General features: G+C 37.0%; 1 protein-coding gene across 7 annotated transcripts in view; it reads right to left on the bottom strand.

Annotated features, from left to right (window-relative positions):
• Window positions 1-295: 295 nt before the first annotated feature.
• The window catches only part of PRKCI (protein kinase C iota), a 67,263-nt gene continuing 53,924 nt past the window's right edge, over window positions 296-13,634 (bottom strand). For all 7 annotated transcript variants that reach the window (XM_081570870.1, XM_081570869.1, XM_081570867.1 and 4 more), the window contains 6 exons: window positions 10,107-10,194; window positions 8,893-9,018; window positions 7,438-7,517; window positions 5,699-5,788; window positions 4,837-4,952; window positions 296-786 (listed from right to left, as the gene is read on the bottom strand). In XM_081570870.1, coding sequence (XP_081426996.1) covers window positions 699-786; window positions 4,837-4,952; window positions 5,699-5,788; window positions 7,438-7,517; window positions 8,893-9,018; window positions 10,107-10,194 — 588 coding nt within the window. In that variant the 3' untranslated portion in view covers window positions 296-698. The remainder of the gene's footprint in view (window positions 787-4,836; window positions 4,953-5,698; window positions 5,789-7,437; window positions 7,518-8,892; window positions 9,019-10,106; window positions 10,195-13,634) is intronic.

Genomic DNA, 13,634 nt, shown 5'->3' with positions numbered 1-13,634 from the left:
TTCCCACTGCAGGGACAAACTCAGAAGCTAACACTTTAATATAAAAGAAATCACTTGAATCAGTTTTTCAAAGCCAGCCAGCTAATAATTTGGAATCTGGTTCTTAATAAAATGTGCCCATTCTCTTCCTCAGAAGAATCTGTATTCCTCAATTCTAAGCAAGCAACATCTTGTACTATTAATAATTGTTGCCTTAAAAATCAATAAGTTAATCTTCTAAGGCAATGACAGAATTTACAGTTGAATTTTTAAACATGAAGAACTCAGAAAGTAACAGGTAATATAACCAGTTGTATTTTGAATTACTCTTTTATTCCAAAATTAAATACTTAAATGATCTCATGAATATGACAAAAATCATAGGAGGTTTATGATATAATCCCACCATGTCCCTTAATGCAACAGACACTCTTTTTAGTGAGTATTTCCTTTGAACAAAAAGACAACTTTATTATTCATCAGTAGGTTGCTGGATTACCAATGTAACTAAATTTTGACATGATTGTCTGGAAAGTAGTTTCATTTTTTTCGTAGTTAAACTGAGATGTAATCATTGACTCTTATAGCCAACAACAGAAGGTAGTGAGTGTTTTTTCTGTAGGTGAAAAATATAAAATGGTTCATTGCATCCAGACTGGTAACAAGTTTATCCATGCATTAAATGGCAACACAAGCAAAATGCACAGCTGAGCAGAGGATCAGACACATTCTTCTGCAGACATCAAGAGAGGATTAATGTACTCAAAACCTTCAAATTCAGACTGATCGATCTTCCTCACAATGTCACTGTTGAAAGAAAAATAATGTTCACCATCAAGATTTCTTCGATTTTTTTTACTTAAATGGTAAAATAAAGATTAAAAATTAAAAATAAGGCTAATTTATAAGTTATGGGGGAAAAAATCTTCAAGTTTTTAGATTAACCCCCAAACATTTTCTAGAAGAATCAGCAGTACTGAAAATCAGAAAAGACTTATAATCCCATGAGCAAGTTTGGAACCAAAAGGTAGTCCAAAACTGAAGACTGGGAATAAAAAAGGCACAAATGGTCACAATCTTAACAATCTTAGGTAATGTTAACTGCTGACCTAAACAACATTCATAATTATAGGTGAACACCCAGGTCTGAATCAGCATGCAATTTAGTGGACTGTATAGGCCATGGGGTCGCACAGAGTCGGACACGACTGAGGTGACAGCAGCAGCAGCATAGGCCATGGGGTCGCAAAGAGTCAGACACGACTGAGCGACTTTCACTTCAACAACCAGATGGAAGATGGTGAAGAGAAAGCCCAGAAGTTAACCAAAATGAAAAACCGGAGGCAGTACTCTGAAAGACCCAGAGGGACCACCACAGGGAGGCAGTGGGTCACGGGAAGCAGAGAGACTGGCATTCTGCTACACTGGGCTTCTAGTTAAATATACAAGAGTATTATCATCAAATATTTTGGTACTTAAATGTACCTATCATACTGCAGAGAACAAAGTTACACAGGATATGGCCCCTTCCTTCAAGAGGAAAGGTACTTCATAAAACAAAACAGTACCTGCTAAGTCTCCTACACAAGCTAAGCCCTGCTCTAACCACAGTTCTAAAGAAAAAGGTGACTTCTACTTGGCAAAATCAAGAAAGGCAGCATCATTCCACAAACACTAACTGAATGGAATTATGAAAGACTATGGTTACTCCTTGGAAGGAAAGTTATGACCAACCTAGATAGCATATTAAAAAGCAGAGATATTACTTTGCCAACAAAGGTCCGTCTAGTCAAGGCTATGGTTTTTCCAGTAGTCATGTATGGATGTGAGAGTTGGACTGTGAAGAAAGCTAAGCACTGAAGAATTGATGCTTTTGAACTGTGGTGTTGGAGAAGACTCTTGAGAGTCCCTTGGACTGCAAGGAGATCCAACCAGTCCATCCTGGAGGAAATCAGTCCTGGGTGTTCACTGGAAGGACTGATGTTGAAGCTGAAACTCCAGTACTTTGGCCACCTCATGTGAACAGTTGACTCATTGGAAAAGCCCCTGATGCTGGGAAGGATTGGGGGCAGGAGGAGAAGGGGATGACAGAGGATGAGATGGCTGGATGGCATCACCGACTTGATGGACATGAGTTTGGGTAAACTCTGGGAGTTGGTGATGGACAGGGAGGCCTGGCATGCTGCGATTCATGGGCTTGCAAAGAGTCAGACATGACTGAGCAACTGAACTGAACTGATGGTAAGTCTGGGGAAATGTCAGTAATTTATTAGAGTTGGAGCACAGGAATATAAGGGTGTTGAGTGGCAGAGGATGCTGGAAGGAAGGTAATGGCTAGCTCAAAGAAGTCAGTGATGTTAACACTAAAGAGGTCCACCTTGATCCATCAAAGGTCTGATTACATCTGAGGGAGCTCTGAAAGATGGGGAAGATTTCAACAGGTGAAAAGGAAGGAGGAATAGAGAGGAAACGTTAACAGCATGCTATCAGGGAATGGTGGGTAACTGAGCCTGATGAGAACACGGCGCTTGTGTTATAGTGAGAGATATGGCTAGAAAGTCATGCTGGAGCAGATGATGGGAGACTGTAATTACTCACGAAGGGGATAGGTGAGGCAAGGTAGGAATTTACTCAAGGGTTCTGATTAAAGGAGTTGGTACTTTGTGTGTACTGAGCAGGTTGCAAAGTAAAGGAGCCAATTAGAAATGACACAAGTGATGAAGTAAAGGAAAAAGAGACAAGGACTTGGCAGCTGAAGGTATTATACAGTTTGGTAAGGAAAAATTGGGAGTCAACAACCACTGACACAGATAATTGAATCTGAATAAAGGAACACGTGGTGGTACAATGAGCAGAAAAGGGTAAATAAAAACAAGGACCTGATTGAGAACAATTTACACTTCAGATGTTTGAGGTGCTTGTCTGACAAACTAGGAGAGATGTTTGAACTAGTAAGGGGAAATGAAGCTCAGGGGAGATAACAGGGTGGTGGCTCAGAGCTTTAGAAACCGTCGTTCATTTATTCTTCACAGCAACCTTGGGAAGTAGGCAGTATGAGTAGACACAGGCTCAGAAAAGTTATGTAACTCAGACCCAGGGTATCCTGTTGGTAAGAGGTGGTGAGGGGGTTCAAATTCCCATCTTTTGGTTAAATCCAGTGCTCCTTCTATTACACACTGCTGTGAGAAATAATGACAAAAGGCACTATGCTAAGTACTAAACATTCACAGATGATCAAGGCTTGTCTACTAGTGCCTTTAGTACAACAATTATTTGCCAGTTTAGCTGGAAGGCATTTAATAGCTGGTATCCATGCTACAGGGCTGGCTGAAATCTCCAAGGTATAAACTGCATGTAGCAAAGAGAAGGCAGTCATGAATAGAATCATGGAGCATCGTAGTCTCAAGGGGACAGGGTAAATAAGATGACAAGTGGTTAAACGATAATGCAGAACCAGGATGGACAGCGCCAACTAAAGCAGGCCATGAGTGTCAGATGCTTTACAGACATCGGAGGAGACAGGGTAGATCAAAAGGTGCTTTAAAATCTAGAAATAAAGAAGCCAATTCAACCTTCAAAAGCTTAAAGAGCAGATTCAATTGTAAGAGGTTAAAGCGTTGGCAGCAAGAAAGTGTAAGACAATCAATGTCAACTATTTTGAAGGAATTTAGTAGAGACAGTGCTTATTTATTTTTCTTTTACCATAAGCATCTATTAACTGTTTCTGAAAAAGCTTGAAGATGAAAAGAAGATGAGAGAAAAATGTCGTGGCTCAAAGAGGCGGGGAAAATTACCGTATTTGAGCATATTTATAAGCAGAGAGAAGAAGCTGGAAAAGAGAAATTAAGCAAGGTGAAGTAATGGGGATAACTGACACAATCAATCTTGGAGGAAATGAAGGAAACAGATTGAGGAAAGTGGGAGGGTACCCCATGCGTAAGAGGAACAGCCTTCCAAGAAGCAGGAAGCAGCAAAAGTTTGGGAAGAGTTAGAGAACAATTCTGAGATGCAAGGCGGTCTGGTGACGGCTGGAAACGGAGCAAGCTCACAGCAGGGAGGTCTCAACCCTGGCAGTCCACTCAAGGCAAGGTCAACCCACTTAGAGTGATGGAGGCAGGGGGAGGACGGAAGCCTTCTAAAATGTAGAGAGAGTTTGGAACAGCTGCGGTGAGGAATGTGATAAGAACTAACCAGATGTTAAAGTAAAATGACTGACAAGCAGAAAGGGCTTCCATGACATGAGAGAATGAATCGGTAATGACAGCTGAAGGAACAAATATCCCCAAGTTATTCTAAGCCTTATCTTTAAAAGATATAAACACAAAAAGTAGGTCAGATCACTGCTGCCTGATCTGACACACTGATGTAATCTTTTTAAAAAGTAATTTGGCAATACATATCAAAAGCTTTAAAAATTTCATACCCTTTGACCTAATTCCCCCTCTAGGAATCTATCTAAAGGTAATATTCAGGAACTCAGACCAAGATGGTCACTATCACACTGGGAAACAGTGCAGTGCAGTGCAGTGCTAAGAGCACAGGCCTTAGTCAGACTTGGGTTTGAATCCTGGCTCTGTCAACTAACAGCTGCATAATCTCTCTGAGCCTCGGCATCCTCGTCTGTAAAATGAAGAGGATGACAATGAGGTTTGTAAGACTGCTGTGAGAATTAGAGACAATACGTGTCGGCAAAGTAGAAAATGACCAAGTACTGTTTTTATAATTGTATAATTCAAATGTCCTGTAACTGGATGATTAGATAAAATAAGATAATCTGATCATGGAACACTGTGTAGCCATTAAAAAATGAGACTATCAAAGCACTTTAAAAATATTTCAGTCTACAGAAGTACTTACTCATCATCAGGAGTGAGCTGGACAGGTTCATTAGTAAACTGAGAATCAAAGTTGTCCAAACCAAATTCCCCAGAAATATTTGGTTTAAACGGAGGTACCACCTGCTTTTGCTCCATCTAGAAGAGACATAATGGATGACAGCTCAAGCCCACATTCTTAGAAAAATTCCACCTCTGTGTTTCTCCTCTGTCCTCAGGTATTTCCCATCTTATTAAAATGAGTCCCTGGGCCTGGTTCTACAATATTCATTTGATGGAAATAATTTACAAATCTGAACACTGATGCAGGCCCCAAACTACTACAACCTGCTCCATTAAATTAATATTCTAAGCTTTCACAGTTTTAAACATTTTTTTAAAAGCACTTAGAATTTTGTTTTCTGTCGTTTAAAGTGCTTTTAAAAACAACAAAATTCTGTAAAGCAATTATCCTTCAATTAAAAAATAAATTAATTAAAAAAAAACACTTTAGAGAGTGGTTTTAAGTTACTTAAGCTGTGATACACTGGTTTTTCAATATTCTTTTACATTAATAAATTTTGGCCCAAGAAAATAATGAAAACTAATATTGGAAGGACTGATGCTGAAGCTCCAATACCTTGGCCACCTGATGCCAAGAGCTGACTCACTGCAAAAGACTCTGATGCTGGAAAAGATTGAGGGCAAGAGAAGGGGACAATAGAGGATGAGATGATTGGGTGGCATCACTGACTCAATGGATGTGAGTTTGAACAAATTCTGGGAGACAGTCAAGGACAAGGAAGACTGGTGTGTTGCAGTCCATGGGGTCACAAAGAGTCGGACAGGACTTAGTAACGGAACAACAACAACAATAATATATAAAACAATCAAAATTTACATACCATATCCCAATCAACATTTCGGAAGAATGGGTGTCCCTGAATATCAGCAAATCCTGTTTGTGGATGACAACCCAATCGTTCCTTTGGGTCCTATGGTGGAAATGTTTCAAGAGCTGGGTGAATACTGTGCTTCAGAATAAATCACCTTTGTGACCTGTGTTTTGCGTCTGTTATATGATACCTTTATGTCTGAAATCAGACTGGTCTACCTTTCATTTCTAGAAAATAAAACACGAGATACTCAAAGGAGTATCTGATGCTTGTGACAAGCAAGATTTCCTCACAGCTCTTCTCCAGCTATCCTTGTAACTCAAGTGGAGAGATGTCACCACACCTTGCTAAAGAAAAATGGGAGGACAAAGACAGCAGCAGAATTATTTGGGCAGCAACCAAGTCTTTCTTTGACACGGGCTGGAGTGATACTCAAAACACACAGACCCCCAAACTTCACCAGTTTGTTTTTAGCTCAATTTAAAAGCCCTGTGTCCAATTATAGCAACAACTGTAATTTGTGTACAACAACGATACAACCATTATCTGAATCACTGGACTGAGAAGCAGCCTGCAAATTATACAACTATCGTGAATGAGAACATGTTCCCACTTTCCTCTGTAGCAAAAGGCATTCTGCTTTGCATACTGACACTTCTCATCTTCATATTTCACTGTGTTAAAGCTAAGGTTTCCAGTTTAAATCTTTCCTCACATAAAATACTCATTTAAAACAAGCTTGAATTTATTTTATTAAAACTCATTATCTTATTTATCTCAGAAAATAAATGCACATCAACCTACCTTCTAACCTACCATTTATTTTTAAACAAGATTTTAAAGTAAGAGGATGGGAAATTGGTTGGTAGTGTGGAAAAAACCTACACATTTGGTGTTAGGGTGTTATGAATAAAAATTATTCAGAGTCGTAATTTTAGATCCTAAAACTTTTCTAGGGATTTCCCCGGTGGTCCAGTGGCTAAGACTCTGTGCTCCCAATGGAGGGGTCCTGGGTTCAATCCCTGGTCAGGGAACTAAGAGCCTACATGCTGTAGCTAAGACCCAGTGCAAGCAAATAAAATAAAAAAGATATTAAAAAAAATCTTCTAGCCTATCAACCACAACAAACAATGACAGAATGGTGTTCAGATTTTTTAAAGAGACAACATTTCAGCATTTTATTTTTTCTGAATATTATCTAATTATAGGGTTGTAATAAGAGAATTTGCAGGGAACACTACTACACCAAGTACTCAATAAGTTAAAACATTCTATAATAATCTAAAGGAAACTGAAAAAATAGAGATGGAGATACAATTGAGGCTATCCCCGAAGATGCAGTTTTTCTCTAATTGAGCACATGGTATTTTTTGTTTACATTAAAAACACCACACATATGAGCCCACACACTCTGGAGCCTATGCTCCATAACAAGAGAAGCCCCTGAGTGCCACAATCAGACAAGAGTCCATGCACCACAGTGAAGATCCAGCGCAGCCAAAAAACAAAACAAAACAAACATCACACGTAATATAAAGCTAGGGGTAAATTATACTGGCAGAATGGAAAGGACGACACATCTCAGGATCTCATTCTGTCAAGGTATCCTTTGGTGAAGAGACAAGTTCCAGATCTAATGGAAAAATTATACACTCTGATGTTTTGGAATTTTATGTTGCCTGAAACTCTCCTTACCAGTGTCATTTGTATGGAGATAAATCACTAACGATTTTATATACAATTTATACCTTGTTGAGGAAGCTCTTCAGGACACTTGCAGCTTTTACAGATAAAGAACGCGGTATGCGAATTTGTTTTTCCAAAATAACTAGAAAGATAAAATTTACAGATTATAATTAACTTTTACAGGGTTTTCATCTTTATATTTTTTATTATAAGATATTTAAGACATTCTAGCAGAAAAAAACAGACATTACAAACACTATCTAAGCATCTTGTGTACCTTCCCAGTCCTAGTCCTTCCTTCCTGCTCAGAGATGGCCTCTACTCTGAACAGTTTTGATCACTACATGCATATGTTTTATTCTTTGACTACCTTACCGTGCGTGTCTCAATTGCCCTATCTGTAAAATTGGAATAAAAACACCTGATTCATAGGGGTGTTGCTGTTGTTTTCTGTTTAGTTGCTAAGTTGTGTCCGACTTTTTTGAGACCCCATAGACTGCAGCTGGGCTCCTCTATCCATGGGATTGTTCAGGCGAGAATACTGGAGTGGGTTGCCATGCCCTCCTCCAGGGGATCTTCCTGACCTAGGGATGGAACCTGTATCTCCTGCGTCGGCAGGCAGATTCTTTACCACTGAGCCACCAAGGAAGCCCTCATAGGAGAGTTATAAGGTTTAAACAGGTTAGTATCTGTAAAATGTGTGGCATGTATTACTATATTAGACTTTGCCAAATTATTTTCCAAAGCTGTCATGTCAGTTTTCACTCCATCCACCAGAGTTTCAGTTGCTTCATATCCTCACCAGCACTGTTATTAGCCCTTACCAGCACTGGTACTGTCAGACTTTAAAATTTTTGCCAAATGTGTATGTAGGTATGAGATGGAAGCCCATTAATTTTCAATGTGCCTACCCCTAATTAAGGAGGTTAAAAGTCTTTCCAGGTTTTCCACAGCAAGCCAGATTTCCTGTTACATCAATATCTATTCATTTTCTGTGATGGCCTTAGTCATTAAATGTAGAATTTTATGGCAATTTTTGCACTTCTTTGGACCGTGTGTTTGGGGTCCTTGTGCTTGTCTGTTTGTTTCTGTTCTGTTCAGCTCTTCGTATTTCCAATTGTGGAGCTTTTTCCTTCACCTTTTGATCCTTTTTATCTTCTTAGTACTCTGCTTTTTCCCATTATTGCTCTTGGATTTATGCATTCAGCATTGTGGTCCAGGTGAAAAGACTGCCCTCTCCAGCCACACAATTCTTTCCTCTAATCTCTGTGATGTACAATAACATCTCTTTGTTATGTTTCTGAGTATGAGAAGGTAACTGGCAAATGGGACCAAAAACTAAGCAGTAGGAAGGGTAGATCAAAACAACAAAAACAAACTCAAAGCCTCATGGGTTCAGAAGAATGTTGTCCAGATTATTCTTCCTCTTTCTTACTCAAAAGTAATAACTATAGCTGTCTTCATTCATGCTTTACGATGAGTTATTCACAGAGACTCTGTAAAATACCGCAAATTACCTTGAAAAAGATAATCCTCTGTGTTTTGATCAGGGTTATCAGAGCTCCCAACAATATCAAATGGAGACCTTCCTGCCATCATCTCAAACATCAGTACTCCAAGAGCCCACCAGTCGACACTGAAACCTTCAAAATGAAATTTTAAAGCAATAAATTATCCATTCCACATTCTAAGATGTCAGTAATTTGAGATTAATTTTATTACACAATTAAAAAAATAAACATAATGAAAAAGTAAACTTGAAATGCATTATAATGATCATGGCAGGCATCAAGGATTACAAGAACATTTCACTTATCAAAGAAGGGAGGTAACTAAACGATAACTTCAAAAATAAAATATAGAAAATGAAACACGACTTTTTCTTCCCAAATATGTTTGTTGGTTACACTAAGCTCCAGAGACCAATGTGCCTATGCTGTTATACAATTATCCTATACACTGTGTACCACCAAATATGTTTGTAATTCCAGACTCAAGAGCCTGCCTCTAATACTTTGTTTAGAGGACATAATTAAATTATATTTGAAATAACCTTGCTTGGTGTGAAACTTGATCTTCTGCTACCTGATTAAAGATCCTGAAAGGACTTTGGAACCAGATTACAAGCAGCTATCAGAAATAGCCATCCTCCTTTACAACTGCTGAAATCAAAGGGCCAGAACCCAAAGAGCCAAATGTTTTCTTAAGATAAACACAACCTCTGGTTTCTGACAAGCAGGGAATCTTTCCTCCATCTTTCAGATTCCTGGGGGAAATACCCCAGGAAATCTGAACAATCTTACAGAAGTTTATGATTCTGCAATTACATGGCTGATTAAATCCCAACTCTGCCACTTTCCTGCTACATGACCTTGGGCAAGTTATTTAACTTTTTTGTCTACCAGTTTCCTTGTTTGTAAAATGTCAATTAATTGTGCTTATCTCATAGGATTATTAAGAGGATTAGATTAGCTTAGTTAATATATGCAAACCGCTTAGAATAGTGCCAGTACTCTTAAGTGCTTACCATATTCAAATTGGAGTCCCCAAATACTAACAAAGTCCCACTGTCTCTGATTTCAGAATTTGGAGTTTTTAGTAGGTTTTAAGAAGATCAAGAAAGTTTATGTTAATAAGCTTAGTACTGAAACACTATAGTGTGCTATAATGCAACTGGTATCACATCTAACCACCCTTCCATCACATGTCCAAAATACCACCAAATTGTTACCATAATCTTCTCCTCTTAAGATTTCAGGAGCGATGTAATTAGGAGTACCACAGAAAGTGCTAGTTGTATCTCCTGGCCGTAATCCTTCCTTTTATTAATAAAAAAAAAAAAAAAGGAAGAAAATAATAAGATGCAAAATTTGTTTTAAATTTACCTCTTTTATTTCATTTTCATATAAGGTTAGCATCTATAGGTAGTATATTGAGCTTAAATAAAATATCACTAGCGCAGCTGCCTTTATTATTAAAACCACAGGTTTTAATACTAAATACCTTAAAGAAAACTTGACTTCATTAGATATGGTAGAATTCAATTAAGATAAAAACTGCATTTAAAATAATTTATATTCAAATAAAATTATAATATACAAATTTAAATTACATGAATCAAAGGAAGCATATTTTATGAAGAAAAGCTTTTAAATCCCACTTCCTAACACAACCACTACTGGTATTATGTTTCCGTTCTGGTCATTTCTCCTGAGTCACACATTTATTGGTTTTGTATTTTAATAGATACAGGGTAGAGGAAATTAAGGTAGAACACACTAACATGTACAAATAGAGAAACTATACAACAACAAATGGAACAATTACCAAGAAGCTAAAACAAACTAGTATGCAGCTAACAACACAGCCTCAAAATACAACTAGTAAAAATGGACAAAATAATTAGGAGGATTTCAGAATCCCCACTACTGTCTGAATGTTTATCTGCCCCTGACACTCACATGTTGCCACCCTAATGTGACAGCACTGGGAGGTTGGGCCTCTGGGGAGGTAATTAGGTCATGAGGTTGGAGCCCCATGATGGGATTTGTGTCCTTATAAGAACAGAAAGAGAGCTAGCTCTCCGTCTGTCTCCTCACCATGTGAGGATACAATGGGAAGACAGTCATCTGCAAACCAGGAAGGGTACCTTCAGACACCAAATCTTCCAGAACCTTGATCGTGGACTTCTCAGTCTCCAGAACCATAAGAAATAAATGTTTGTTGTTTAAGCCACCTAACCTACGGTACCCTGTTATAGCAGCCCAGACTGATGGTACAATCCCCAATGATGACAGGTGATTTTTAAAACATCTATATATACTAAAAAAAAAAAAAGAAAGAAAGATCATACAGACAAAAAATTAGTAAGCAGAGGGAGATTTGAACAAAAGCTAAAGTTTGAAATATGTGTAGTATGTACACATATAGAATACATATATCTGTGTGCATGTGTGGGAAAAGGAGGGAAACAAGAGACTTCTTGCATGCAAAATAGAGATTACATATCCTTTTTAAAGTACATTTGGGATACTGACCAAATACTAAAGCATAAAGGAAATTTCAACATATTTCAAAGCACTATTATCATTCAGACTATTCTCTGATCAAAAGGAAATTAAATAAGAAATCAACAATAGAAAGATAGTCTACTCAAATAGCCAAAACGATTTTGAGAAAGAAGAAGAGAGCTGGGGGAACCATGTTACCTGACTTCAGATTATACTACAAAGCTAAAGTAATGAACAGTGTGGTACTGGCATAAAAACAGGGATATAAATCAATGGAACAGAAATGGAAAGTCCAGAAAGAAACCAAGCATTTATGGTTAATTATTCTATGACAAAGGAGGCAAGAATATGCAATGGAGAAAAGATAGTTTCTTCAATTAGCTGTTTTGGGAAAACTGGACAGCTATATGTAAAAGAATAAAACTAGAACATTTTCTCCTACCATACCCAAAAATAAAATAAAAACAGATTAAAGACCTAAATGTTAAGACTAGAAACCACAAAACTCCTAAAAGAAAACACAGGCAGAACATGCTTTGCTATATACTGTACCAATATGTATATCTTTTTATCTGTCTCCTAAACCAAAGAAAACAAAAGCAAAAATAAACAAATGGGACCTAATCAAACTTAAAGTTTTTGCACAGCAAAGGAAACCATTTATAAAATACTACTAGAATACTACTCAGCCACAAAAATGAATGAGATTTTGCCATAAACAACAACATGTATGGACTTGGAGAGTTCTATGTTTAGTGAAATAAGTCAGACAGAGAAACAAATACTGTATGCTATCACTTATATGTGGAATTTTAAAAATAAAACAAACTAATGAATATAATAAAACAACAAAACAGACTCACAGATATAGAGAATAAGCTAGTAGCTACCAGCGGTGTGAGTGAAGTAGCAAAGTAGAGGTAGGGGATTAAGGGGTACAAACTACCATGTATAAAATAAATAAACTACAAAGATATATTGTACAGCACAGGGAATACAGTCCACATTTTATAGCTATAAATGGAGTACAATCTTTAAAAACTGTGAATCATGATGTACAGTTGAAACATATAATACTATAAATCAACCAAATCTCAATTAAAATGAAAAACAATAAAAGTCTAAATACAAACTGAATAATACTAAATATACAATTAAACATCTGCTTTTTTTTTTACTTTGTAAGTATGTAATTTCCCATGTAATTACAGATTTCCTATTATTAATGACTACAAAATTCAACTCAACATATGTACCTAGAATTTAACCATTTCCCTATTAAATTACATGGTACAAAATTCCAAACAAAAAGAGGGAGAAAATAAAGACTAAAAATCAAGTCTTCTTTCCATTCTTGTCTGACATATTCAGTTTCAGCTTCTTAGAGACAACCACTGTTATATGAGGTTCTTATGATGAATTCCTGCAGAGAGATTCCTGGCATGGGGTATGTATTTTTCTTCAGATTTTATACTATTATATATAATACTAATATAAATATCTAGAAGAAATACTTAGTAGTATATATTGTGACTTCAAGGATTTTTCAAGATCCCTAACAGGGGTATATATATTATTTTTATATATAAGCATACCATGGAGATACTGCAGTTTGGTTTCAGATCCCAACAATAAAGTAAATATCAATAAATTAAGTCACATGAATATTTTTGATTTTCCAGTGCACGTAAAAATTATGTGTACACTACACTGTAATCCATTAAGTGTGCAACAGCATCATGTCTAAAAACGAAATGCATACCTTAACTAAAAGATACTTTAAACACAATATTGTAAATCAAATATATTTCAATAAAAATTTTTAAAAACTTTATTGCTAAAAAATGTTAATCATCATCTGACAACACAGGGTTGCCACACCTTCAATTTGTAAAAAACACAGTATCCGTGTAGCTCAATGAAACGAAGCACAGTGAAACAAGGCATGCCTGTACAAAGAAATATGAATGGGATTTAAGTTGTTTTGTACTAATGGCAATGGCTTGACATACAGTAATGGTTTACGACATGCACTTGCAGGGTAAGAGTCAGAGACAAGGGATGCAGTCTGTTTGTTAACCTGTAAAAGAGCTGTACTAAGTCATTCAGCTTTGGAGTGGATATCTGAATGGAGGTCCATCAGCTAAATTACCTACAGCATGAAATAGATATTATTATGAAATCCTCCTGCTGATAAAAAATAGTTGGAGGCACATCAATTTATAAAATAGCTAAAGTTTTCAGTCAAT

This window comes from Giraffa tippelskirchi, chromosome 2, assembly GCF_054371585.1.
Source record: "Giraffa tippelskirchi isolate mGirTip1 chromosome 2, T2T-mGirTip1v1.2.pri, whole genome shotgun sequence".
Classification (NCBI taxonomy): Eukaryota; Metazoa; Chordata; class Mammalia; order Artiodactyla; family Giraffidae; genus Giraffa; species Giraffa tippelskirchi.
Note: the sequence above shows the minus strand (reverse complement) of the source record. Positions and strands in the feature narration are given on the sequence as shown.